Source organism: Monodelphis domestica, chromosome 5 (assembly GCF_027887165.1).
Source record: "Monodelphis domestica isolate mMonDom1 chromosome 5, mMonDom1.pri, whole genome shotgun sequence".
Classification (NCBI taxonomy): domain Eukaryota; kingdom Metazoa; phylum Chordata; class Mammalia; order Didelphimorphia; family Didelphidae; genus Monodelphis; species Monodelphis domestica.
Window position 1 is genome coordinate 279,675,641 of NC_077231.1, and position 26,119 is coordinate 279,701,759.

General features: G+C 37.7%; 2 protein-coding genes across 10 annotated transcripts in view; both read left to right on the forward strand.

The window, feature by feature from the left end:
• MYRIP (myosin VIIA and Rab interacting protein) overlaps window positions 1–26,119 on the forward strand; it is a 448,499-nt gene that overhangs the window by 123,351 nt on the left and 299,029 nt on the right. The window lies entirely within an intron of this gene.
• LOC100022730 (phosphoglycerate mutase 1-like) lies at window positions 21,672–23,429 on the forward strand. Its single transcript, XM_016426417.2, has one exon. It carries the CDS (start codon window positions 21,687–21,689, stop codon window positions 22,548–22,550), a length of 864 nt encoding a protein of 287 aa, XP_016281903.2. The 5' UTR covers window positions 21,672–21,686; the 3' UTR covers window positions 22,551–23,429.

Here is a 26,119-nt window from a genome sequence, read left to right on the forward strand (position 1 = left end):
CCATTGTGCTTGTCGTTGGAGAGAACAGGCAGGGAGGATTTAACATCTACTCATCACACACACACTCACACAGACACACACAGACAAATAAGAGTACCAACACAGAAAAGAGTGACTCAGTCATAATAGAGAGAATCTCAGCTATGATTTCTAACAGGCACTACTCCTCAGTACCCAGCAGAGAACTATGCTAAAGGAGAACTTCATGAGGACCCCACAAATGGAGAAAAGGACTTCCAGTAACCCTTGCTAGGAGTTCACCCTGTGGACAGCTAGAGTCCACACCAGGGATTTTGTGTTCTTTCTATATCATTTAATTAAAAATAAAAGGAACAAAACTTTCCTAAAAGATATTTGAGGCTCCTGGATGAAAATGGGAGTCATGCCAATGGGAGCTCTTGAGTGGAATACTAGAAACCTTCAGGGTTGCCTATAGAACTCTGAGGAAGGTAGTAGTCGGCTACTCCCAATGGAAATGAGAGTTGGAAGTATGTTCCAGAGTGGATGCAACAAACGAAAATATCCTTGTGACCACTACCCCTTGCTAGTGAAACTGACCCTGGTAGCTGTCTAACTCCCACCTATAAAATGGCATTCTGCCTAAAATTTCCTCCCCTTTCCAACTCCCCTTCAACTCCCCTCAAACACACGTTGATTGATAATTTATTTTCACATCTCTTTTACCACCTGAAGATCCTTATTTTGGTTAGCAAACACCTTCTTAAGGCAAATCATTTTGGGAGTAGGGTAGTAGAAAGATCACCATCATTCACGCCTAAGCAGGAATTAGTTCAGCCAATTCTATTTCCTCTAATCGCTAATGTAGAATCAATGAGAGTTTTCTTTAAGGAGGAGGAAAGGTAGGGAACTTGGAGAATTTTAGGGGGGATAGGCCCTTTGGTTGTGTGCCATAGACAGGGGAAAGAAAGGGCTTTCTGAAATGAAGACCACTAGAAGAGTAGGCAGAGGGATTTAGGAGAATTAAACAAATTTGCCTACTTATAATTTTACCTACATACAACTTGTGCACAGGAAAGGGAGCAGAAAAGTGTCCTCCTTTTTCTCTTCCTCTTTCTCTTCCTTCTTCCTCCCCAATCCTCTACCTCCATTTCAGTTCAGTTACATTTGAGATACAAAAGACTTTTCTATACTTCTGGGAAACCTAAAAAAAAAAACTTATAATATTAAATCAATTTTTCAAAGCCTTTCCTGATTTAGTCAACTTTTCTAAAATAACACAATTACTCATTCACATCCAGGAAAAACTGAACTTACAAGGGAATTATTTTTCAAAAGAACACCTTTAAATCAGTTGTTTGCTAGGGCCTTTGTATGGTCCAGGGGTACCCCGTTTATGTACAATCTTCAAATTGAATATACCTCCCACATAGAAAAGTTCCGCCCCCCCCCGCAATGATTTTTTTTTAATTTAACCAACTGTCAAAGCTTTAGAGTACAAGAACATGAAGCATTTAACCTGGAAGGTTCATATCTTGGAAGCTCCTGCTCCCTACAATGAGTATTCAAGTGCGTAATAACCATCTGATGCTTATAGAAATTTTTATAGATTTAAAATATTAAAGAACTTTTGTTTTTTAACAATAAATATTTTTCAATTAATTTTTATTTTAAACACTCAAGCAGTTTTTAAAAACTCCAATAAACTATAAACTCCAAACAATTTCCTGTGTATTAAGTCAGGAATATCTTGGTTCAAACCTCACCTTGCATACTTGGGAGCTACGTGAACATGAGAAAGTCATATAAGTTCTCTGAAACTCATTTTTCTCAGGATCAGAGGTGCAATAGGTACGAACACTAGAGCAGGCATCAGGAAGACCTGAATTCAAATTTGGTCTCAGACATTTACTAACTATGTGACCTTGAAAAGACACTGAACCTTTATCTGTTTTAATTTCCTCTTTTGTAAAAAAAAAAGAGATTTCTATAATAGCATCGACTACAGAGGTTTGTTGTTAAGTTTAAATGAGTTCATATGTACAAAGTGCTTTGTAAGCCTTAAAATGCTATACATGCTTCAAATGTTTTATTATTAAAAGGAAAAATATGTAATCATATTTTAGCATTATAATTATAATAGTAACTTCATTGTTTCTCTCTGCTTCATATTTCCTTCTTGTCTGTTTACCAACTCCATTTTATTGCCATTTTTTGTTGGTCAAATGGGTGGTGTTCATTTTCTCCTTTCTTTGCTCTGAATCACCTTATGTAAGTTTTTGCTTTTGTCTTTTATAATCTTCAAATCTATCATGATTTTTTTCACTCATCTGCAATCCGTTCTTAAACTTATTTTGGATAGTACTAAGATGGTAGCAATAAAGAGTATCTGAGTCACTGAATCACAGAAGATAAGAACTGGAAGGGAAATTAAACACTCTCTGGTTATCCTGCCCATCCACAATGAAAAGATGGGAAAGTTGAGGCTCAGAAGTAACCCAGGGAGTATATGTCAAGATTAGGATTTGAACTAGGTGTTCTGATTATAGTGTAAAACTCTGAATCATTTCCCTTTTTATTAAAATATTTACTTTGCAAGAGCATAGTTTTCTCCTGGTTCTGAATTAATCTTTTTCCTTTCTTGTGATTCTAAATTAATTTACAGAATTATTTCTATGCTTTAGGATTTTAGAACCACATGAGGACTTACTGATATGGCCTTTTACACTCATTATATGGACAAGGATTCCAAGAAATTCATTAATTTTTTAAAGAACACACAACGATTTAGGGGCAAAGTCCACTGGACCCAAATCTCCAATATTCCAATTCAGCATTTAGTTTAGGAAACTATTTTGCTTAGGTACCATTGCCCATTGGTCTTTATCAACTGACCCTTTATTAGTGAATTAGCTACAACCTCTCACCTCTTTCTCATACAAGCCTAACTTCTACCAAAACAAAAAAAAAATAATCTGACAAGGGGATAGAAAATATGATCAGGTTGAAGAGACAACAGTCCTATCAGAAATGGGGCAAGATATTCCTGATTTTCTGTTCTTTTTTTGCTAGTGTATATTTAAGGCTACATGGTCTGGCCAGGTTTGGAGTGACTTAGAATGTATGGATTGTAATTGAGCTTCTAACCCCAGAAGAAACTGAGGAATAGGCTATATAGAAAAGCAACGTGTTACCAAAATCAGGAAGGTAAGGCATTTTGTCTTTGGTGTCAGGAAGACTGCAGCTATGGACACTAGTTTTAACACTGGCAATAGTCATCCTCTGCTCTGAGACTGACTTTACATAAGAGGTAACGACAAGAAGATGCCAGGTCTCTGGACCAGCATTTGGGCTGACCAAATGGATCAACACTCTACCAATGTTGGGTAGAGAGGTATATTTTAGATGTGGAAGAGAGCAAGAGAGCTATGTCAGGACTCTTGGTAGCAGAATAGTTCATTTTGCGGAGGAATTCCATGTGAACCTTGAGGAATTGATGCAGAATGAAAGGAGCAGAACCAGGAGAACTTTATACCCAGAGATGGATACACTATGGTACAATCGAACATAATGGACTTCCCTTATCCTTTCTTGTCACCATCAGATTTTGGAGTACCATTCTATCATATGGACTTAGTTAAACCAATGATACCTAGGAGAGGTGATGATGCTCTACAATTTGATCCCATTCTTCTTGTTTAAATGCATCTTAAAATTTGGCAGAAAAGAGCAAGTGATATATTAAATTTATGAACACTTTTTAAAATTGGACTTAGATGTTTCTATTGAGCTAGAAACATGCTATGACTTCCTTGTACATCCTTATAGGGACATCTAGGTAGTGCAATGGAGTCATTCCAGAGTAAAAAAGACCTGAGTTCAAAATCCATCCCCAGACACTTAGCTGTGTGATCCTGGGCAAATCATTTAACTCTTGCTTGCCTCAGTTCCCTTTTTCTGTAAAATGGAGAAAATAACGCCTATGTCCCCTGGTTGTTGTGAGGATACAATTAAATAACATTTGTAAAATACTTAACACAGTGCCTGGAATTTAGTAAATTGTTATGTAAATGTTAGCTATTATTATTATTACTTTTTGGTCATGGTTTATTAGTAGTCATCATTTCTCAAAGATATTAATGTTTCTCTTATTGGGGTTTTAGATTTTATCATTTGGTAATGTCTTATTAGCCTACTACAAAATATTCCATGAGGATTCACTGGAAAGGGGAGCTGGGGAATAGACTCCTTATTGTGACAGAGGCTGGCACTAGAGAAAAACTGAAGAGTATGTGAAATTGATCACCTTGATTGGGGAGTGTCCCCAGGAGTTGAGTCCAGTAGGAGGAATAGTCTCTTGGTCTTGAGAAGCAGAAGAGAGAAGGTGGAAAAAAGACTTTCTCCTGAGGGTTACCCACTTTTCCTGCTGGTGACTGGAAATCTTTTCCCTCCAACATTTCTCAACTGAAGGGACTTCTGAAGAGAAACCTGAGCATACTTTACCTCAGCTCCTGTTGCCCAGGGATGAGTCAACCTGACTTTCCTTCAGGGGGCTCAGGCTGCCAAGGCCTGACTTCCCCCCAAACTTGAGGAGGGAGGAGAAAGGGTTTAGATAGAGACAGGGACCCACTTTTCCTACTTTCCTTTTCCCATTCTTTCCTGCCCATTATTCTTTTTGTATTACCTAATTGAGTTAACATTAAAAGTTATCTGTTCCCCAAGCTGAGTGTGAGTAAATGGATCAAGGGGAGACCTTTTGGTCTCGAGTAATGGAGGGGGGACAAGAGTGAATTGTGGAGAGCAGCTTTAGCTAAGGAGGAAAGGCAGAAGGTAGAAAATCTTCAAACCCCCTTGCCTATCTCTGAGCTATCCCATTATATCTACTGTCTCCCCTGAACCCTTCTTTGAGAAGGGGGTTCTCCTCTCTTTCCCCCCTCTCCTTACTGAAAGTGTAAGCTTCCCTCGGGGTACAAAACTTCATCTTTTATTTTTTTAATTTAATATTCCTAAAATGTTCAATGATACAATAGGGTCAAAATAGTTCCCACATGCAACTTTCTTTTTACCTGTATATTTGAGTTAAAAAGAAGTTATTTGAGTTCTGAGATATTTCAGAGGTAACTCCTTATAAAGAAAGTCTATATCTGTTTGCAGTGATAGATGATTCCACATATTCCTCTGTCCTTTTCATTTTCCACTCCTATTTACCAACCCCTATGGACCTGGATATTACCTTCTGGGATATTACAAGTCTAATAAAGTAGTCTATGTGCCCTGGATACTCAGTGAACATTGATCTATTCAACTCAGTGTGAAAAGGGTCCATAAGTGCCAATGGTATTTGTAGAAACTTAAATTACTGGGATGAACATCCTTAGAAGTTTATAATTTTCTAGTTTTTAGCAATAGGATCAATCTTCATGTGAAATGGGCAGTCCTTTGGCCACCAACTTGATAATTTTCTAGAGTTCTGCCACATTTTCTTCATCCCTGGGCCCTCAAAGATTGCAGAATTTTTCTATTTCAATGAGACTAATACCATCTGCTTATCCCAGCCCAGGACTTGCAGCTATGTTGATGCCTTCATAAAGTAGATCCTTAATAAATATTTGTGAAATTAAATTCTCTAATTTTGTAATAATAATTAACTCCATTGACATGAGAATTTAAGAATTTACAAACCATTCCTCAGAACATGCCTATGATGGTAGGCAATCCATATAGTATTAGTTACACAGCTACAAAGTGTAGGAGACACCTGGAATACTGGTTCAAAATTCAGCACCCTTTTCATACCACCAAACTGACCCTATTATCTATGAAGTCCATAAAAGCCCATAAAACTTTTACTGCCAAATAGAAAACCAGGCCCAGACCTTCCAATAGTTCAGGGTAGATATAACACACTGTGTTGTTAGGAGAACTAGAATGGCTATACCAATAACCTGGTGTCTGGAGCAATTGAGGGGACCAGAGGATGAGACATTAACTGTGGAGCATGTTCAGTTGGTTGAACTGGGACCAAGCCATTTTTAATTTAGAATGTCCAGTCCAATCTGATCACCTATGCTCTCCTCTGGCAGCGAGCATTCATTCATTTGAAAGATTGGCTACTGTTTATACAGCCCAGCCAAATACCTAAAAAGGAAAAATTTCATCTGGCAAATTTTCCCACATTCTAGGGAAGTGAATTATGTAGCAAACCTGTGCTTAAGAACCAAGTAAGCAAGAGTAGTGACCAGTTGACACTAGAGTGGCATACATAGTAGATAGAACATTGACATGAGAAACAAAAAAGCATAAGTTCAAATCCTGCATTAGTTAGATGACCCTAGGCAAATTATTTAATCATTTTCAGTCTCAATTTCCTCATTTGTAAAATGAAGATCGTAGTAGCCACTACCTCTGAGGGTTGCCTTTGGATACAAATGAGATAATGCACTTTATAAATCTGAAAGTACTATGCAAATATCATCCTCTGTTATTATTAGTTATAATAATGGGCATTCTACTCTTTGTGGAGTTGTGAATTGATCCAACCATGCCGAAGAGCAATTAGTAACTATACTTAAAAGGCTTGAAAATTATGTATACCTTTTGATCCAGGAATACCCCTAGTTGGTCTGTATCCCAAAGAGAGTCAGGAAAAAAGGGGAAATGACCTATTTGAACAAAAATATTTATACCAGATCTTTTTATGATTACAAGGAATTGGAGGGATGTGCATAATTTGAGGAATGGCTAACAACCTGTGGTATATGATTGTAAGGGAAACTACTGTGCCGTAAGGAATGATGACCAGGTAGCTTTCAGAAAAACCTGGAAGGAACAGATGAATAGATGCAAAGTGAAGTGAGCAGAACCAGAGCAATGTACATAGTAACAGCAATATTGCATGATAAACAATGGGAAATGACTTAGCTATTCTTAGCAACAGTGATCTAAGACAATTCTCAGGGACTAATGATGAAAAATACCATCTACCTTCAGGAAAAAAAAAAAAAACAAAACCTGATAGAATAAGTTTACATTTACATAATATATTTAGTTAGACCAAAACATACTATATTTCACTTTTTTCTCCATTTTTAGTTGTTTGAGCTCTCTTCCTCAAAATGATTAATGAAGAAAAATCTTTTATATTCCCCCTTACTCAGGGAGGGGGGAGGAGAGAGAGGGAAGGACAGGAAGAATTTGGCACAAGAATTTTTTAAATGAAGGTTGAAAATTAATTTACATACAAATGAGGAAAATATTATTAAAAATAAGCCTCATTGTAATAGCACCATAATCTAGATCAGTTGCTAGATAATACTAATGGTCTTTATATCCTAATCTTAATATATATTTGTCAGCTCTGGGAGGAGGTGGTTTCCTTTTAATCAAAGGAATTTATGGGAAACGAGTATTGATACCTACACATGTGGTACATATTTGATTCATCTATGTTGTTTCACATTTCTGGGAATGCCAATTGCCAGTTCTATTACGGAAAATTACAAAATGAACCACTTGCAAGCTGCTTTTAGAAAACTATTTACAGATGCATGCTAGCCTTGATTGTGTTAAATAAAAATAATAGTTAATAATTGTATTTCTGAAATAGTACTGCCTGCCAAATCACTTGGGAGCCATACAAAATATTTCCATAACAAATGAGTAATTACACCATCAGAAGATCTCAAATGGGCAAAACCAAACACTAAATATCACACAATATGTAGAAATCATTTACAAAAGTAAGTAGGAGGCGTATTATTTTGTTATGCCTGGAAGAGAACTTAGGTTTTCCTGACTTGTGATCTATTGTCCTGACCCACGAGGACTTATTTCCCCTTGAAATGGAATTTTCAAAACATTTACTAATCTCGAAGGAAAGAATACAATTAGTCATAAGTGTATACACGTTAGATTATTGACCAAATAATTCTATTCTCTTATGTGAGTATATATTTCAATTGGGTTGTCCAGTTACTTTGATTGTCTAGTACAATATGACAATACTTAGATTTTTATAAATCTATACCGTCATATAATCTCATAACTCCAACAGCCTGACTGAATATCTATTTATAAATTCAGCTGTATCCTAATGCTGGGAAGCTAAATGGCTCAATGGATAGTGTGCCAGGCCTGGAGTCAAAAAGATTCATCTTCCTGAATTCAAATCTGGCCGGAGACACTAGCTATGTGACCCTGGATAAATCACTCAACCCTGTTTGCCTCAGTTTTCTCATCTATAAAATAACTGGGAAAAGAAATGTAAAAACAAATGTAAAAAAAATGTAAAAAAAAATGTAAAAAAGTATCTTGGCCAAGAAATTGGGGTCATAAAAAAGACTGAAAGTGACTGAACATCAATAATAAAATACTAATGGCAGCAGGAAAAGGCACCAATGTAGGAGATTGAGTATCTTTGGCATAATTACATGTCTTGTGCAAAATGTTACAAAAAAGGCTAAAATTTCATATTACAAATATAAGTATGAAATTTAAGTGAATAGCTACATATGCAAATATATATAATAATCTGAATCAATCATAATAATCTGTTTCTTCAAATAAAACGTGTAAAATTTGCTTTGGATGACATTTGGGCTAATGATTGCTTTTAACTGCCAAATAGAAAACCTGAAACACAGGTTTATAATATCTGGGAAGGTGAAATTGGCTTACTTGCACCCCATGTGAACCAGTTCTTTTTACCTTCACTAATGCCTGAACAATTATATGCACATCTAAAAGAAAGGAGGTAAATGTGTTGTTATTCCTAGTTATATTAGAGTTTTTTACAATTTGTAAAGAAATGAGTCTCTAATTGAAATTTCAGAAATTGTCAGTCATTAGGGGGGAATGTTAGAGCAGTAGGGCAAGGATGTGGTAGAAAGAACACTGTTTCTAGAACCAAAAGATCTGGGTTTAAACCTTGTCTCTGACACTGACTAACTATAACTTTGAGCAAGTCACAAAAGCTCCTTACTCTTGAGTGTCCTCATCTATTAAATAAGAAAGTTAGACGAGATGGAGTCCAAGGAATTAGACTCAATGGTCTTTGAGGCCCCTTCCAGATCCAGGCTGTCCATTTTATGATCTTAATCCATGTATTTTTAAGGCCAGCCCTGATTGTAAGTACAGAAAAGTGATTTGAAGTCCATTTCTTCTATCTACAATATCTGTTTCTGTCATCAGAGTACAGCTCCTTTCTAGCCCATCCTTCACTTTCTGGCTCTAGGAGAAAGCTGTTTTCTTTAGCTATATCTCCTTGTTTTTACTCAGCCATCCTAAATTACAGCCTTCCTTTGGCAATCCTAGTCACTGCAGAAACAGGCAGCTCTTGATTCCCCTGGAAAAACTGCATTGGGATTTAAGTCTCTGACTTTTCATACTTGTCCTGGTCTCTGTCTTTTAATGGCACCTACCTATAAAGCACTTTCATGACTTTCAAGTCTAGCTATTGTGCCTGAAACTCTCTGCTAACCTTCTGTTTCATATCTCCCATTGTCTTTTAGCTGCCCCCCCACCTTGCTTCTTTCCTTTGTTGTTTTATTTTTTTATAGAATCGCCCCAAAATAGGGACATTAATGCATTGCTGGTGTTGTGAATTGATCCAACCATTCTGGAGGGCAATTTGGAGCTATGCCCAAAGGGCAATAAAAGACTGTCTGCCCTTTGATCCAGTCATAGCATGACTGGTTTTTACCCCAAATAGATAATAAGGAAAAAGACTTGTACAAGAATATTCATAGCTGCGCTCTTTGTGGTGGCCAAAAATTGGAAAATGAGGGGATGCCCTCCAATTGGGGAATGGCTGAACAAATTGTGGTATATGTTGGTGATGGAATACTATTGTGCTCAAAGGAATAATAAAGTGGAGGAATTCCATGGAGACTGGAACAACCTCCAGGAAGTGATGCAGAGCGAGAGGAGCAGAACCAGGAAAACATTGTACACAGAGACTGACACACTATGGTACAATGGAATGGAATGGACTCCTCCATTAGTGGCAATACAGTGATCCAGGAGAATTCTGAGGGACTTGGAAGAAAGAACACTATCCACATTCAGAGAAAGAACTGTGGGAGCAGAAACACCAAATAAAAACAACTGCTTGACTACATGGGTCAATGGGGATATGATTGGGGATGTAGACTCTAAAAGATCACCCTAGTGCAAATATGAATAATATTGAAATAGGTCTTGATCAATGACACATGTAAAACCCAGTGGAACTGAATGTTGACTGTGGGATAGAGGTGGGAGGAGGGGAGGAAAACAACATGAATCATAACCATGAAAAAATTTTCTTAATCAATAAAATTAAATTTAAAATAATAATAATAAAAAGAACTGCCAAAGGTCATATGCTCCATGCTTTATGGGTTAGATTTTTTCACTCTCATGCATAAAATCATTCCTTTTCTATTTTCCACATGTATTTCTGTGTATGTGTATTTATGTGTATATGTATAATAGCCTAGTTTTCTCCTGATATTAAAATGTTTGAATATCATCTTTGGGAATAAAAATCAGTTGTCAACCTCTCCAACTTGGCAAAAGTGTACATCGAACTCAAGTATCCATTCATCCTGACCACTTTGGTCATCTTCATATCTGACATGTACAACATAATCCCATTAAATTGTGACTATTTAGGGTCAGACATCATATCATCTTTATAGACTTTTGTATAGGAGTAAGAGAAATGTATAGCAGTAAATTAGCATGAGAACATTGGACTAGATATGACCTGTGGGGTAGCCAATAACCAGTTGTGGCAAAAAAAAAAAAGCTCAATCACATGTTTATTACCTGCTTGTTTCTCTGGCTACCTATGTGTATATGAGTGTTGCACTAAGAGATCTCCAAGGTACACTGTAGCTCTATCTATGATTCTAAATTCTCAGAAGATGAAATACTGTCTCCAGGGTTCGTTTTGGTCATTCTAGCTCAGTAGATTGTCCCTATTTTTGCTACAATAGTACAAATTCTGTACTATTTATTATTATTTGTACCATAAAAGTCCAAACTTTATGTTATGAATGACATGATATCTCATGCAGTATGGAAGCAACCATGGGTTCCTCAAGATGATATCTATAGAGGGCAGGCTCTGGTAGGCACTATTGTACCTAGGAGGCATAGAATATGACTTTGGACAAAAAGATTACATTTGTTAGATAAGTAATGACCTAGGTTATGTTACGTTTAGCAAGATCCATCACCAAAATGTCTGGCAACTTGATGACAAATTAATTTGGTCACAGCAACTCACAAGGGATCTACAGAGGTACCAAGAAGGTTGCAGTTGACACTGGAAGCAGGAGTATACACCATGACAAAAGTCTCAGATCTTTGAGATAAATATAAGCTGAATGCATCTCTGGTTTCAGAAAGCTCTTGGTACAGGATGACATCTAGTGGATTCACAATGAATATTAATTGATGATAATTGACAAATCATACATTTTTTTACATTAAATTATAACTCTTGTAAAAATGACTGCAGTGTGATTAAATGTCTCGATTCAGAATTTCTTCCATGAGATTTAGTGGTCTAAGAGTTGAATTTAGCTCAATTAATCTTAAAAGCCTTTCATCTCTTCATCTCATTCTTGGAGTTTGGGAGCATCAAGTGATTTTCCAAGGTCACTTAGACAATTAGTAGCTAAACCTGGATAAGCATTCAAGGAGTTTCAATTTCTGGGCTACTATTTTCCCACTATATCCTGATATACCTCATATAAGGTTGTTTATATAGAGTCTAAGGCTTATTTCCATAGCAATAACTCATTCTATTGTAAAAGAGAACATCTTTTACTTTAATTGATTTTATAATCAGAAAAACAATAGAAATGTTCATTTTAGAAAAGGATTACTTCCCCTCAGAACACAATATGATCATCTATGGAGTATTTCTTTGTTTGAAAAGGAACTTTGTAAACCATTTCCTCTGGTGTAGGATAATAAGCCATGAAAGATGACCTGATATCCTGGCACCATGTAAAATAAGCACCATGCACTCTATTTGGAGTATATCTTTACAAATGCTATTCTAATATCCTTACCTCAAATTTGGCATTAAAAAGGTCTCAAATCCACAAAACTCGGCCAGCTCTGCTACCTTTTTTTTTTTTAACTTACTTGCATTTTCAAAAGAAGGAGATAGTTAATGGGACTTCTTGATGCTGATGAGAGATAAGTACTTTCATGTGAATCAGAAAGCACTGGATGCCCCAGTGATATAGACAGTGGCTAAGAAGGCCTTGGAGAGCTCTTTTGGTGCCTTAATATTCCTTCCATTACAACATGAAACCATGGAGAGGGATAAACGCTACTTGTTTAGCATATACTTTGGCAGCCAGGTGGTACAATGGATAGATTCTTGAGTCTAGAGTCAAGAAGACTTTAATTTAAATCTAGAGTCAGATACCCTGAGCAAGATACTAAACCACTGTCTGCCTTTATGTCCTCATTTGTAAAATGAGGATAATAACAGCATCTATTTCCCTTGATTGTTGTGGGGCTAAAATGGGATAATATTCATAAAATGCTTTGCAAACCCAAAAGCCTCTATAAACTCTAACAATCGCTATTGCCTTTCAGTTTTAAAATCCAATGATCCCATGATTCTGTGATCTGTTGCTGTTCTCCCTTGCTGATACTAGTGGTGATACTTAATTATTTTCTCCTTAATTTCCTGGGAAATTCTCAGCACAGTGTTTTTGGAGGACAGTATCGCAGGATGTGGAGAATGATACAGCTTATACATTTTTCCTGTAATATTGTTAGGTTGTCATCGATTACGTCAAACTCCACATCCTATCCTTCCCTTCCTCTCAGCTTTCTGCAACTGATCTCAATTGAGACAGAACTCTAGGTTCACCAGTACTATTTGTGTAATGGGAATTGAGAATTTTCTTGGTCAGGAGCTATGCCAGAAATGAAAGACCTTTTCCCCCTGCCTCTGGGTAAGATTTGGGCAGGAATATGTGGAATAAAGGAACCCTACAATTAATCTAAGTGCTATTGAGATAAACAACAGTGATAATTACATTCCTTGTATTTGCTATTGCTGTTATTTTATTTAAGCTTCTTTTAACAGTGCATTTGTTTTTGTTGCCAGTGAGCAGCTCAGCACTTGCCTGGGTAAACCTTGCCAGGTAAGTCTTTCTTAGACTTGAAAGGCAAATCACAAACTGTAGATGGGGGATCCAGGTGACCCTGACAGCAATCATGCCAGACCTCACCCAGAATTCTTAACAAACACACAGAGGCATGCTTCCTATTGGAAACTGCCTTCTAACCTCCCCAGAATGCTTGATCCTTCACACGTTTTTGAAAATTATAGATAAAAATGATAGAATTAGGCATCACTAGGTAAAAGGAACTTTAGAGGTCACTTCTCCGATTCAGGGTCCAACAAACAGTGAAGAAGCACATTCTCTAAGACTGTAATTTCCAAAGTAGAGCTGATCTACATCAATAGGAGGAATTTCCTCATTAGAAGTTCTTTATGCCAATAAAATCACAGGTCTGGTTCTGACCCCACATGACACTTAATATTTACATAGCATTTGGTATCATCTTTCTCTTTTAAAGCATTTTCTCATTTATGAACTCTTGTTACTCCATGCAATATTATATGAAGCAGCATGAAAGGCAAGCCTAGCTAGTATGATCATTTTCCACTAGGATGCCCAAGGCTACCACCTTCCTGCTCTAATGGGAAGTTACTTGGGCAGACTCTCTGCTGAGGCTTAGAATTCCCTGCAGAAATTCAGTGAGTTATAAAACCATGTATAACCATAGACCCAGCAATATTATTTGTCGGTCTGTTTCCCCAGGGAAAAAGGAAAAGAACTTATATGTTCCAAAATATTTATTAATATTAATTAATATTAAATATGTTCCAAAATTTTGTGGTGGCAACAACAACAACAACTGGATATTGAAGGGCTGCCCATCCATTGGGGAATGGCTAAACATATTGTGGTATAGGATTGGCAGATATTAATTAAAGAAATTTTAATTGCAATGACACCACCTTAAGGGGCTGTAAATAAATTAATGGAAAAAGAATGATCTTGAAAAAAAGAAAAGCATTTCCCCCAGAAGAAAATGAACACAGCTGAAATTGTCTTTAAAAAGTGGCAGTTGGAAACATTATGGAATGATCAAATGCCATGGACTTCTCCACTAGCAGCAAATGATCCAGGACAAACCCAACCAGAGGAAGAACTGTGGGAGCAGAAATGCTGAAGGAAAACATATGCCATAAGAAACAATGAGCAGGCTAATTAAAAAAAAAAAACTTGGAAAGGACTACATGGGATAATGAAGAGCAAAATGAGTAGGACCAAGAGAACATTATATACAGATACAGAATTAATACTTAAAGAATAACTTGTGAATCTCACCCCCAGAGAATGTACTGAAAAATTGAAACATGAAAAACATCATACATACATAGGCAGGAAGGGGGGAGAGGAGTTGGGATGCTTGTAAATAAATTCTGTTTTAAAAAGAACAATCTGCAGACTTTAGAGCTTAGCAGAACCTCAACATCACCTGGCCATGCAAAGATCTCCTTCATTTTTCAAAGGCTCAGAGTTATTAAGTGATGTTCCTGAAAGCACAAAGCTCCAATGGAAGAGTTAAGATTCATACTCAGGTCTTCTGACTTGTAGTTTCACAATTCTGTCCTGCTTTTTCAAATAAAGGGAAAGGAGTCTTCTGTGGTTCTTCTCAGCAAACATTTTTTGGAATACCAATATTCTTTTGGTGGACCAGTACAGCTGTAAACATGTAATGCCACAATGTCAAAAGAATTAACATCATTGTCCCAAAAGGCAATGGTAGGAGGCAGCTGGATAGTTCAATGGATTGAGAGCCAAGCCTACAGGCAGGAGGTCCTGGATTTAAATCTGATCTCTGATATTTCTTAACTGGGTAACACCTATTGCCTAGCCCTGACTCCTCTTCTGCCTTGGAACCAATACATAGCATTGATTCTAAGACAAAAGGTACGGGTTTTATAACAATAAAAAGACAATGGACATATGGATATATGGAATAGGCAGTGGTATATTACTTGTAAAAATTTTGAATAGCAAGTGACATAAAAGACAATATTAAGAGTTTGCATGCCTGGAAACAGCAAAGAAGCACCTGAGATAGAAATTAATAATTAAAAATACTACTAATTGTATTTATGATTGGTTTCCTTTATAATTTGAGTATTTTACTTTATATCTTTACAATATTATTCTGAGAAGACTTCCCTAGGCTTCAACAGACTGCCAAAGGGTTTATTTGAGGTTTGCAAATTATATTTGCAAAACCCTCATTTCTCTGGGACTTCAATAGAAAATAGATTTTTAGAAGACATCAGTGTGTGTGTGTGTGTCTGTCTGTCTTGTTCTCTTTCTTCATATAGCTTCAGCATGCAAATACACTCTCCTGCTCCATAATGGTCCATTATGCTCTTGGGCAGGCAAAAGATGCTGAAAGTGAGAAGAGCATCTTTTAGGTTAAGGGAATCATCTCACAAGTGACATTGGTCCTCCGTGTAGAAGGCTTCACTTTCTTTGGATTCTCACAGAATCTCAGACCTCGAAAGGATATTAATGATCAAGCTTCATCCTCTCATTTTCTAGATGAGTAAATTTTACCTTTTCTAAACTCCTACGGGATTTAGGTCTGTAGCACATGATTTAGCCCCTAATTATATGGCGTTTTCTATTGCTCTCTTAATTCATTCAATAGTCAGCAAGTTATTTAGTGGGCACCGATGGTGCACCAAGCCCTGGGTGCTAATTTGCAGGTAGGTCAGATGATGATTCTTTAGCTGTACAGTCATCTACCTGTGTAGATTACCCATGACTTGAATTACCCACAACTAATTTTAAATTCATTTCTCTGTTTTGAATAATTAGGCTACTTCCTCCTGCTGTTCAGTCGGTGTAGACTCAAGCCTTACAAATCAGTTCTAAAATGAGCTTAAGCAAAATGTAATTATGAAGATAAATGGGAAATAAGTGAGGGATTTACAGAGGCAGATGAATCTGTGCAATATCTGTGATTTTGATTGTTTATGGAACTCATGTATGGTGACTCCAACCAATGTGGATTACAGCATATTTCTGTCTTTCTGTCTATCATCTATCTTATCTATTCATGTATACACACACACTTAGTAGATAACTCCTGTCCTTAATTGATAAATATCTATGAATACGTAAAAGGGAAATTCTGTCCTTGGTCTATATGCATATATACATATGTGTGAGTGCCTTGTGAACATACTCACACATGTGTGTACATACACATACATTTATACACATACATATAAGCAAGCCCCTCAGACAACACCCTAGGATACTGTACTTAGCAGAGGAAATCCTAGCATATTGTCTGAGGTAAGTAAAAATTAAAGTGGTCACTCAGGTTCCCCTAGATTGAAAAATGGGTCCTTATTACTGTGACCCCAGCCCCCCCCCCATCCATTACATAAGACTATTTCTACTGGAAGTTTAACTATCATGTGATGCAATTCCAAAGCCAAACTTTCATAACTTAGGAAATATTTTTGGAGTATCCACACTGCTGTTTCTCTCTGTGCAACAGATAATTGAAACTGAACAGTCATTTTCCATAGCATGATGAGACATCATTGTTGCTTCTCTTCACAAACTCTTCCCTCAACTTGTATAAGAGAAATTTAAGGATTAAAAAAGGAAAATACTTCTTGCATCAACACTGATCATGAAAGATGTTATCTGCAGATTTTGGAAGCTTTTTTCCCTTTTTTTTTTTGCTTTAACTTTCTGATCTCTTCTTAGAGATTCTTACCTTTGTATACCATAAAATATATCCATTTGTAAGATCTTTTGAGAAAATGATTTCATCCTGTGCTCTGAGACCTAAGAAATGAGAAGGTGGGGTTCAAAACAAACTTTCCTTTAAATTACTCTGCTTTGCATCTATCTATTCCCTTTAGTTTAAATTCCACAAAACAGGATGCTCTTGTGTCCCTCTCCACCTTTTCCAGAATTTTTTTGTGTTATCTCTCACTTAAATTTTTTTCCAACTGAATTTTTTTTATTTAATTAATTAGAATATTTTTCCATGGTTCATGTTCTTTTCCTCCCCTCCTCCCCCACCCCCATAGCCAACACACAATTCCACTGGGTTTTACATGTGTCGTTGATCAAGGCCTATTTCCATAGTATTAATGTTTGCACTAGGGTGATCATTTAGAGTCTACATTCCCAGTCATATCACCATCAACCCATGTGATCAAGCAGTTGTTTTTCTTCTGTGTTTCTACTCCCACAGTTATTTCTCTGGATGTGGATAGTGTTCTTTCTCGTAAATCCCTCAGGATTGTCCTGGGTCATTGCACTGCTCTCACTTAAAATTTTAATCTTTGAGGCCAGAGACTGTATTTCTTATTATTAATATCCCCAGCACTTGGCACAGTGCTTGGCACATTGTAGGAATTCAAGAAATGTTTACTAAATATGCAAAGCTAAATCAACTAATTTTCTCTCAGACAGCTCCCTAAGGCTATTAGAAGTCAGATGCAAAAAAATAGGTAGATAAAATAAGATAAATAGATAGATAGATAGATAGAGCTCATCCTAAGTGCTGAGTAGGAGAATAAGGGAACCATCCCATCCTTCAGTAATTTCTTCCTCCTCCAGATTCCTAAAATCTAGAGAATTCATTATTTATACCACTCATTTGGCATTTATCTCATAATGTCCTTTTAGCTCTTTATTGTTATTAACTATCCTTTCATGTGGGTGTAGTCTCTGTTTTCCCCTCTGTCAAGGATATGCACAGCTGAGGCCAAAATACTGTTGTAAAATTGGAATTCTCTGATTTCTTATGACCCACACTCAAAAGAGTTACTGTTTTAAATCATCTGCATTGATTCTTCAAGCCTAGAAGAGAAAGACATACAAGTATAGAGATCAGAGAAAAGTATCACATTGCAGTATTATTTTAATTATTTAATATCATATAGTTAATTGATTGGTTGATTACTTAATTTTGAAACCTGAATTTCAAGATAGATCAATGTCTCTTACACTAGCAAGTCAACAAGAATTTATTAAATGCTTACTAGGTTGTAAAGGGCTTGACTTGACATCTGGGAGACTCCTTTTCTGAGTTCAAATCTGGCCTTAGATAATAGCTGTGTGACCCTGGGCATGTCACTACTCTGTCTCAGTTTCCTCATCTGTAAAATGACTTGGAGAAGGAAATGACAAACCACTTAATATCTTTACCAAGAAAACTTGAAATGGGATCACAAATAACCTGACAAGACTGAAAATAATTAAACAAGGTCCCAGGAAACATGCTAAGTGCTGGGGATAAAAGAAAGGCCAAGTTCCCCCCTCAAAAAAACAAAGGAAAAATGCAGTCTGCTTTTAAAGAGTTCACACTCCAATGGGGGAGACAAAATGCAAACGAATTTGTACAAATCAAGATCTAGACATGATTACTTATAATCAATAGAGGGATGATCTTTTTGGGAGGTTTGAGAGGAAGGTACTATTGAGAAGAATCAGTAAAGGCTTCTTGTAGAAGGTAGCTTTTTAGCTAGGAAGTGAAGGAAGATAGGGAAACCAAGAGATGGAAGAAGTGTGAGGTAAAAGGTCCAGGTCAGGTGATGGAGCCTTGTGTAAGTAATAGCAGGGAAGCCAGTGTCCCTGGATCACAGACTACATGGAGGGTAGTAGATTAAAGACTGAAATAGTTCATAGGATCAAGTAATGAAGAGGCTTACAAGTCAAAAAATTATATTTAATCTTGAAGATAAAGGGAAGTCAATGGAGTTTTTTGAATCTGTGGTGTGTTGTGGGCAGGACAGACCCTTATGCTCTCTGTGAGAAAGTGACTTTACAATTTAGGACAATCACTTTGGCAGCTGAGGGGAGAATGGACTGGAGTGAGGAGGCAAGGAGATCAATGAACAATTAGTGGCAAGAGGTCCAGGTATGAGGTGGCAAATGCCTGCACTGGAGTGGTGGCAGTATCAGAGGAAAGACGGGGGCATTTACAATAAATGTTGCAAATATAGAATTGACAGGACTCAAAATAGTGCATTTGGTGGGGTGCAAAGAATAAAGAGTTGAGAATGACATCTAGGTTGTGAGCTTGGGTGACTGAGAAAGGATGGTGTGGCTGTCAATAGAAAAATGGAAATTAGGAAGAGGGAAAGATTTCAGGAAAAAATGTCTATGAGATATTTATTTTGGGATATCCAATAGACATTTGGAGATGATAGATTAGAATTTAGGAGAGAGATTAGAGCTAGATAATTAGGTAACTTCAAACCAAAGATGTCAGACATATTCCTAAACCTGGAGAGGAAATATCTATTTGTCATTTTACCAACCAGCTCTCTGGGCAGCCTTAACAGTAGCCATAAGCCAGATGGTTGACTCAAAGGCTTGGCAACTTCATCATTTAGTGGAGCTTGGGCACCAATGTTTGAGGTGGGGTCTTGGGAGACATTCTCCTTTTTCCTGATAGTACACAATTTCATTGATCTATACGTATCAGACCATGGACTCTATGGCTTCTACCATAGACCAGTCCTAAGCACCAATGAATTTGGCTTCTGTAGAGAAAATATACAGAGAAAAATATTTTACAGGATTTTCCTTCCCTTTGGCTCTTGTGGGAACTATCCCTGAGGGAGTCTCAGAGAAAGCCATGTGCGTTCTTTCCAGCTGTGATAGAAATAACTAATAAAAATGTGTGATGGCTCTATATTATGCTTTCAAAAGCCAACAAAGTGCAAAGGGTGAGAAAGTTTTTCTTTTTTTTAAAAAAGGCAAAGCCAAAGTTTTGTAGACAGTAAATGACAATAACTGCCAATGCCTCAATAAGTCATTTGAGTGTAGCAGCTGGTATATATAAATTTTAACCCCTTACAATGTATCCCTATAGATCTACACAACTGCCATGTCACCTATGGCACTCTATGATATCTGTCTGATTGAATAATTAATTGAGACAAGTTTTAGACCCTGTTTTTTTTTTCCTACTTGGATTTCACATTTTTCCCTTAGAATAATATTCCTACATTCTGAGACAATTTATCAAGCTTAGACTAGATCATCTGTAAGGTCTTGGCCTGCCCTGACATTCTATGATTCCATGACTAGATAAGCAAAAAGAGCATAAAAATTATTTGGCACCATGGACTTAATGTCCACATATAACTGAATAAATCATATTGGCTACATATTCTTGATTCTTTGCACTTATAAAAATGTTTCTGTTGAATTTTAAATGATTTGCAATTCTCTGGCTAGTTCACAAACTTGGACTTGTTTAGTTTTCAAAGTTAAGGATATGTGTGTGACAGAGAAAGGCAAACAGAAAAAGAAGGGCAGGAGAGAAAAGATGATAGGATGGAGGGGAAGATGCAGAATCGATATTTTACAAGTTATTTACATAGTAAATTGAATTTTTAAAAGACAAAATTCTAAGGTAGGAAACTTATACTTTGCTTATCTCAATGAACCCCTCTCCTCAGATGTCATATCAGTGAATAATAATTTTATGTACCACTTAGGTGCTCAAGGACTGGAAAAATTAGGTAGATATCCTCTATAGCCTCCAAAAAGAGTTATTGAGCCAAAGATCATTTGTTGTCCCCTTCCACTTCACTTCTCTATCTTATCTCCAAGCTAACTTCTATGACTCAGTTCTATCATTCATCCAAAAGTAGAAACCAGGTGTGGATTTTCATTTAAATAGCTCAATAACAAACTACCTTCCTCTCATCAAATTAGAATAACATCCCCCCCCCCCCCCCAGGTCCTTTGGTGAAGAGAATCTATGTTCTCTGTCTTTTTTCACTCTGAAATACACTAGCAACCTAAAAATGGAAATTATTTCTTCTGCACACTGTGGGTATTTCATAAGTGTTAATGTTGAATTCATGGGCAATGTTGTTCAGTGGAGAGAGTCCTGATTTCAGTGATCCCATTGTGGAACTAACCCTCCACAAGTCACTTTCTCTAAGACTCCAGGCAATTCTGTCTTGGTAAAGCAATAGTTCCTGAAAGTCCTTATAGCGATGGAATATTGTCCATTGTCCAAACCACCAAGTCCTGCCTCACCCCTGTTGATTTAATAAGGATCTTGATATCATACTCATGTAAAATGCAGATATTAATTAAAGAAATTTTAATTGCAATGACACCGCCTTAAGGGGCTGTAAATAAATTAATGGAAAAAGAATGATTTTGAAAAAAAAGAAATACATTTCCCCCAGAAGAAAATTAACGCAGCTGAAATTGGCTTTAAAAAGTGGCAGTTGGAAACATTACAGAATGATCAAATGCCATGGACTTCTCCACTAGCAGCAAATGATCCAGGACAATCCCAACCAGAGGAAGAACTGTGGGAGCAGAAACGCTGAAGGAAAACATATGATGTATAGCTTGTTTCTGTGGGTATTTGATTTGGAGTTTTGGTTTTTAAAAGATTACTCTATTACAAATGTGAATAATATGGAAATAGGTTTTGAGTGATAATGCATGCAAAACCCAGTGGAATTGCTTATCACTTCCGGTAGGGGGTGGGGGAAGAGGGGAGGGAGAGAGAATAAATCCTGTAACCATAGAACAATATTTAAAAATAAATGAAAAAAAAAAGTTCTTCACAACCTGGAAAAAAAAAAGTAGCAGTTGGGGCGCATGCTCAGTCCTCCAGGCTTGAGACACTCCTGGATCTCCCTTCCCGCCAAGCGGTTTAGCAGTAACCTCCTTAGCCACAGTCTCGAGCCTGGGCAGGTTATGGCCACCTACAAGCTCGTGCTGATCCGGCACGGCCAGAGCTTCTGGAACCTGGAGAACCGCTTCAGTGGCTGGTATGACGTGGACCTGAGCCCTGTCGGGCACCTGGAGGCCCAGCGTTGCGGCCAGGAGCTGCGAGATGCCGGCTATGTGTTTGATATCTGCTTCACCTCCATCCAGAAGAGAGCGATCCGGACCCTGTGGATAATGCTAGACGTCATGGACCAGATGTGGCTGCCTGTAGTGAGGACTTGGCGCCTCAATGAGCGGCATCACGGAGAGCTGACGGGCTTAAACAAGGCAGAGCTGGCCGCTAAGCACGGGGAGGCTCAGGTGAAGATGTGGCGCCGATCTTACAACGTCCCACCACCTCCAATGGAGATCAGCCACCCCTTCTACAGCAGCATCACCAAGGACCGCCGCTATGCCGATCTTACAGAGGGTCAAGTGCCTTCCTGCGAGAGCATCAAAGACTCCACTGCTCGGGGTCTGCCCTTCTGGAATGAGGAAATCTTCCCCCGGATCAGGGAAGGAAAACGTGTTCTGGTTGTAGCCCACTGCATTTGTCTCGGAGGGATGGTCAAATACCTTGAGGGTCTGTCTGAAGAAGCAGCTATGGAACTGAATCTGCCTAATTGCATTCCTATCGTGTATGAGTTGGACAAGAATATGAAACCTGTCAAGCCCATGCAGTTCCTTGGAGATGAAGAGACCCTGCGCAAAGCCATTGAGGCTGTGGCTGCACAAGGCAAGGCGCAGAAGTGAAAGCAAGCTACCAGTAAGCAGTGTGCCAGCAGGAGCCTTGCCCTTCCCTTCTCACTATCCCCGCCATGTCTAGCCCTTGCCTGCTTCATACACGTCTGACCATTGATTGCCTAGGGAGCAACACCCAGCTGTGCATAGGGGGACTGATGATTCATTTTTCTCATTTCTTCACCATTTCAAACGAATTCCTTTCTCTCCATTTGCCTTTTGACTCAACCACGTTAGGGAAAATGCCTGCTGAGTGGTTAGGATCTGTTTGGGGATTAGGGATGAAGACATAGTAAGAAGTGACCAGTGTGGGGAATTGAAAGACCCTAAACTGTCCCAGCTATATCTATGAACCAGTCCTGCCAATAGGGCAGCCCTCTCAGGGGCTGTTGTAGGAAGCAGCCAATAACCTAGGTGGTCATTTTATGAGAGTTTTGTTTGGATCATATTTTCTCTCTAACCCAGGAAAAAGAACCTGGAGGTTCAGATTATGTCCTAATGTTTATTTGTTGTAGTTATTTTCACAAAAGACCCATTTAGTCTGTTTGTTGTTAGCAGCTTTTGAAGTTAAAATGTCCCACCTGGTAGTCATCAGAATTCTTAAGCCACACCAAAAAGAGAGGAAGAGTTCCATGATTTCTAAAGGGGAAGAGGAGTCTATCCACTATGCAGTTTATAACCCCTACTCTATTTTGTGGCAGTGAAATGCCCCTAGATAGTGTTGAAATATGTCTCATTGTCTATTGCCTTCCAGCCACATAGACCTACTACTTGGGACCTCAACAGTTTTAGCATAAGTGCTAACCCTGTCCATTTTTATATGTTGTTCACTATAATAAAGGAGTGATGTTCAATTTTAAAAAGTAAAATAAACATTTGTAATTTCTGAAATATGAAGTGTAATTTTTTTTAGCATCTTGAGCATTCCTTTTTTTCCAGTGACTTCCATTATAATTTCAGAAATGTGTCTTCACAGGAATAAATCTGGACTTGGCCAGTAGTTCATGGAATAATAAATCTACAAGAGCAGTAGCAAGATAGGGACTTGTCTGAACCATCTCTGGATCATTTCTATATGAATTCCACTCCCATGAAAAAGATAAGTGATCATCATAATTACCAAAATTGATACTGCAAATTACAATTAAGAATATTGTAATTGTGAATTATTTTCCAAAAAGTCCCCACTCTGTGGCATAGAGGTGACCTTGAAATACCAAAGACTCTGCAGATGAGCATAAATTCTAACAGCTTCTACGATGGTAGGTATGACTCTCACAATAAACCAAGTCTCTTTTTCAAAGACCGACTTAACAGTGGTGAGATATATCACTAGTAGATTGGCCAGCTTGTAATCTTCCTTCCTTCCTTCCTTCCTTCCTTCCTTCCTTCCTTCCTTCCTTCCTTCCTTCCTTCCTTCCTTCCTTCCTTCCTTCCTTCCTTCCTTCCTTCCTTCCTTCCTTCCTTCCTTCCTTCCTTCCTTCCTTCCTTCCTTCCTTCCTTCTTTCCTTCTTTCCTTCTTTCCTTCCTCCCTTCCTCCCTTCTTCCTTTCCTCCCTCCCTCCCTCCCTCCCTCTTTCCTTCCTTCCTTCCTTCCTTCCTTCCTTCCTTCCTTCCTTCCTTCCTTCCTTCCTTCCTTCCTTCCTTCCTTCCTTCCTTCCTTCTTCCTTTCCTCCCTCCCTCCCTCCCTCCCTCTTTCCTTCCTTCCTTCCTTCCTTCCTTCCTTCCTTCCTTCCTTCCTTCCTTCCTTCCTTCCTTCCTTCCTTCCTTCCTTCCTTCCTTCCTTCTTTCCTTCCTTCCTTCCTTCCTTCCTTCTTTCCTTCTTTCCTTCCTCCCTTCCTCCCTTCTTCCTTTCCTCCCTCCCTCCCTCCCTCCCTCTTTCCTTCCTTCCTTCCTTCCTTCCTTCCTTCCTTCCTTCCTTCCTTCCTTCCTTCCTTCCTTCCTTCCTTCCTTCCTTCCTTCCTTCCTTCCTTCCTTCTTTCCTTCCTTCCTTCCTTCCTTCCTTCCTTCCTTCCTTCCTTCCTTCCTTCCTTCCTTCCTTCCTTCCTTCCTTCCTTCCTTCCTTCCTGAGAAGACCAAGAAAAATAGAAAAATAATTGTCTTTGGTCTTATGTAGCTGCCAGGGATGCTCAGAATCAAAATTTTTAAACACCAGACTTTAACTTCTGACTCTAAATGTCAGATAGTTGTCCAATGGCTATCAAGTGGACATAGCTGCATGAGCTGAGTCATATCAATATTAACATTCTTGCTACAAATGAAACTAAAAGAAGGAAGTTGTTAGATAAATGGAAGGATTGGCTTCCTAGTCCTACTTGGAAAGGTGGGGGATGGAGAGGAGAACTGGCAGGATGGATTTTATTGTGTACTTGATGGCAGCAAAACACCATTTCAAGGAATATTTGCTCATTGTATATTGCATTTTTCATTATCAGTATTTGCCAAAAGATCACAATAAAACAACTGAAACGTATATATCAATATCAGTTGCTAAGGAAAAAAATAACAAAGAACTTGATAAAAATCTCAAAAATAAAGACGCATTGACTAAAGTGAAAAGGTGGGGGAAAAGAGGATGAGGTAAATATGTATGTGTATATATGTACACACATATATACACATACATAGTTCAGGGAGGACAAGGACATGTATTTTACATAGAAACCTCATTCTCATATCATGAATTCTTTTACTAAGTGCTGGATATGGCAAACACCACCAGAAGGAATGAAATTGGTTATATTTCAATAGGCAGAGAAAGATTTATTATTGATGTGGGAACTGTCTTTGATTCAGCTGTCTAGATACAGGCAAATTATCAAGTTTCATCAGTCAATAAATATTAAGTGCCTATTATGTGCCTGGCACTGGAGATATGAAGAAAGTTCTAAGACATTCCCTGTCCCGAAGGATCTCACAGTATAATGGAGGAGACAACAAGCACACAAATCTATACAGGCAAGCGCTCTATAGGAAAAACAGGAAATAAGAGAGGGAAGGCACTGGAATTGAGAGGGGTTGGGAAAACCTTTCTGTAAAATATAGGATTTTACTTGGAACTTGAAGAAGCTGGGCAAGTCAGCAGGAAGTGTTAAAATCTGAGCTAAGATCAGAAGGAAGGAAAGATAAGATAATGATAAGATATGCTGATGCACAATTAAAACAACTTACTAATGGAACTATTTAAACAAATAATTTGAAATTAAGAAACATATCAGATACTATCAACTATATTATGAAATTATATGTATTTTATATAATAAATTTATGTTTTATATAATTTTATATAAGATTTTATATAATAATTTTATATTTTTATTTAATATTTTTATATAATAAAATATATATTAGATTACCAACTATAATCATCTTGTTTGGTTTTGATGAGTATAAATTCATTGCCACAGCAAATAGATGAATGAAAGAACCCAGAAAACACCTTAATCAGCAAATATCTGACTGATTTACCAAATGAAAGGCAATGGGTGTAAAAGACAAGGTTAGAACATAAAGGACTCTCTTGGAAGAATTAAAAAGAATTGTCACATAAAAGGCAATGGAAAGGAACATGATAGAGAAAAA

What these genes read in the sequence shown, in the direction of transcription:
- LOC100022730 (XM_016426417.2), top strand. Translation starts at nt 21,687, where the DNA reads ATGCTCAGTCCTCCAGGCTTGAGACACTCCTGGATCTCCCTTCCCGCC.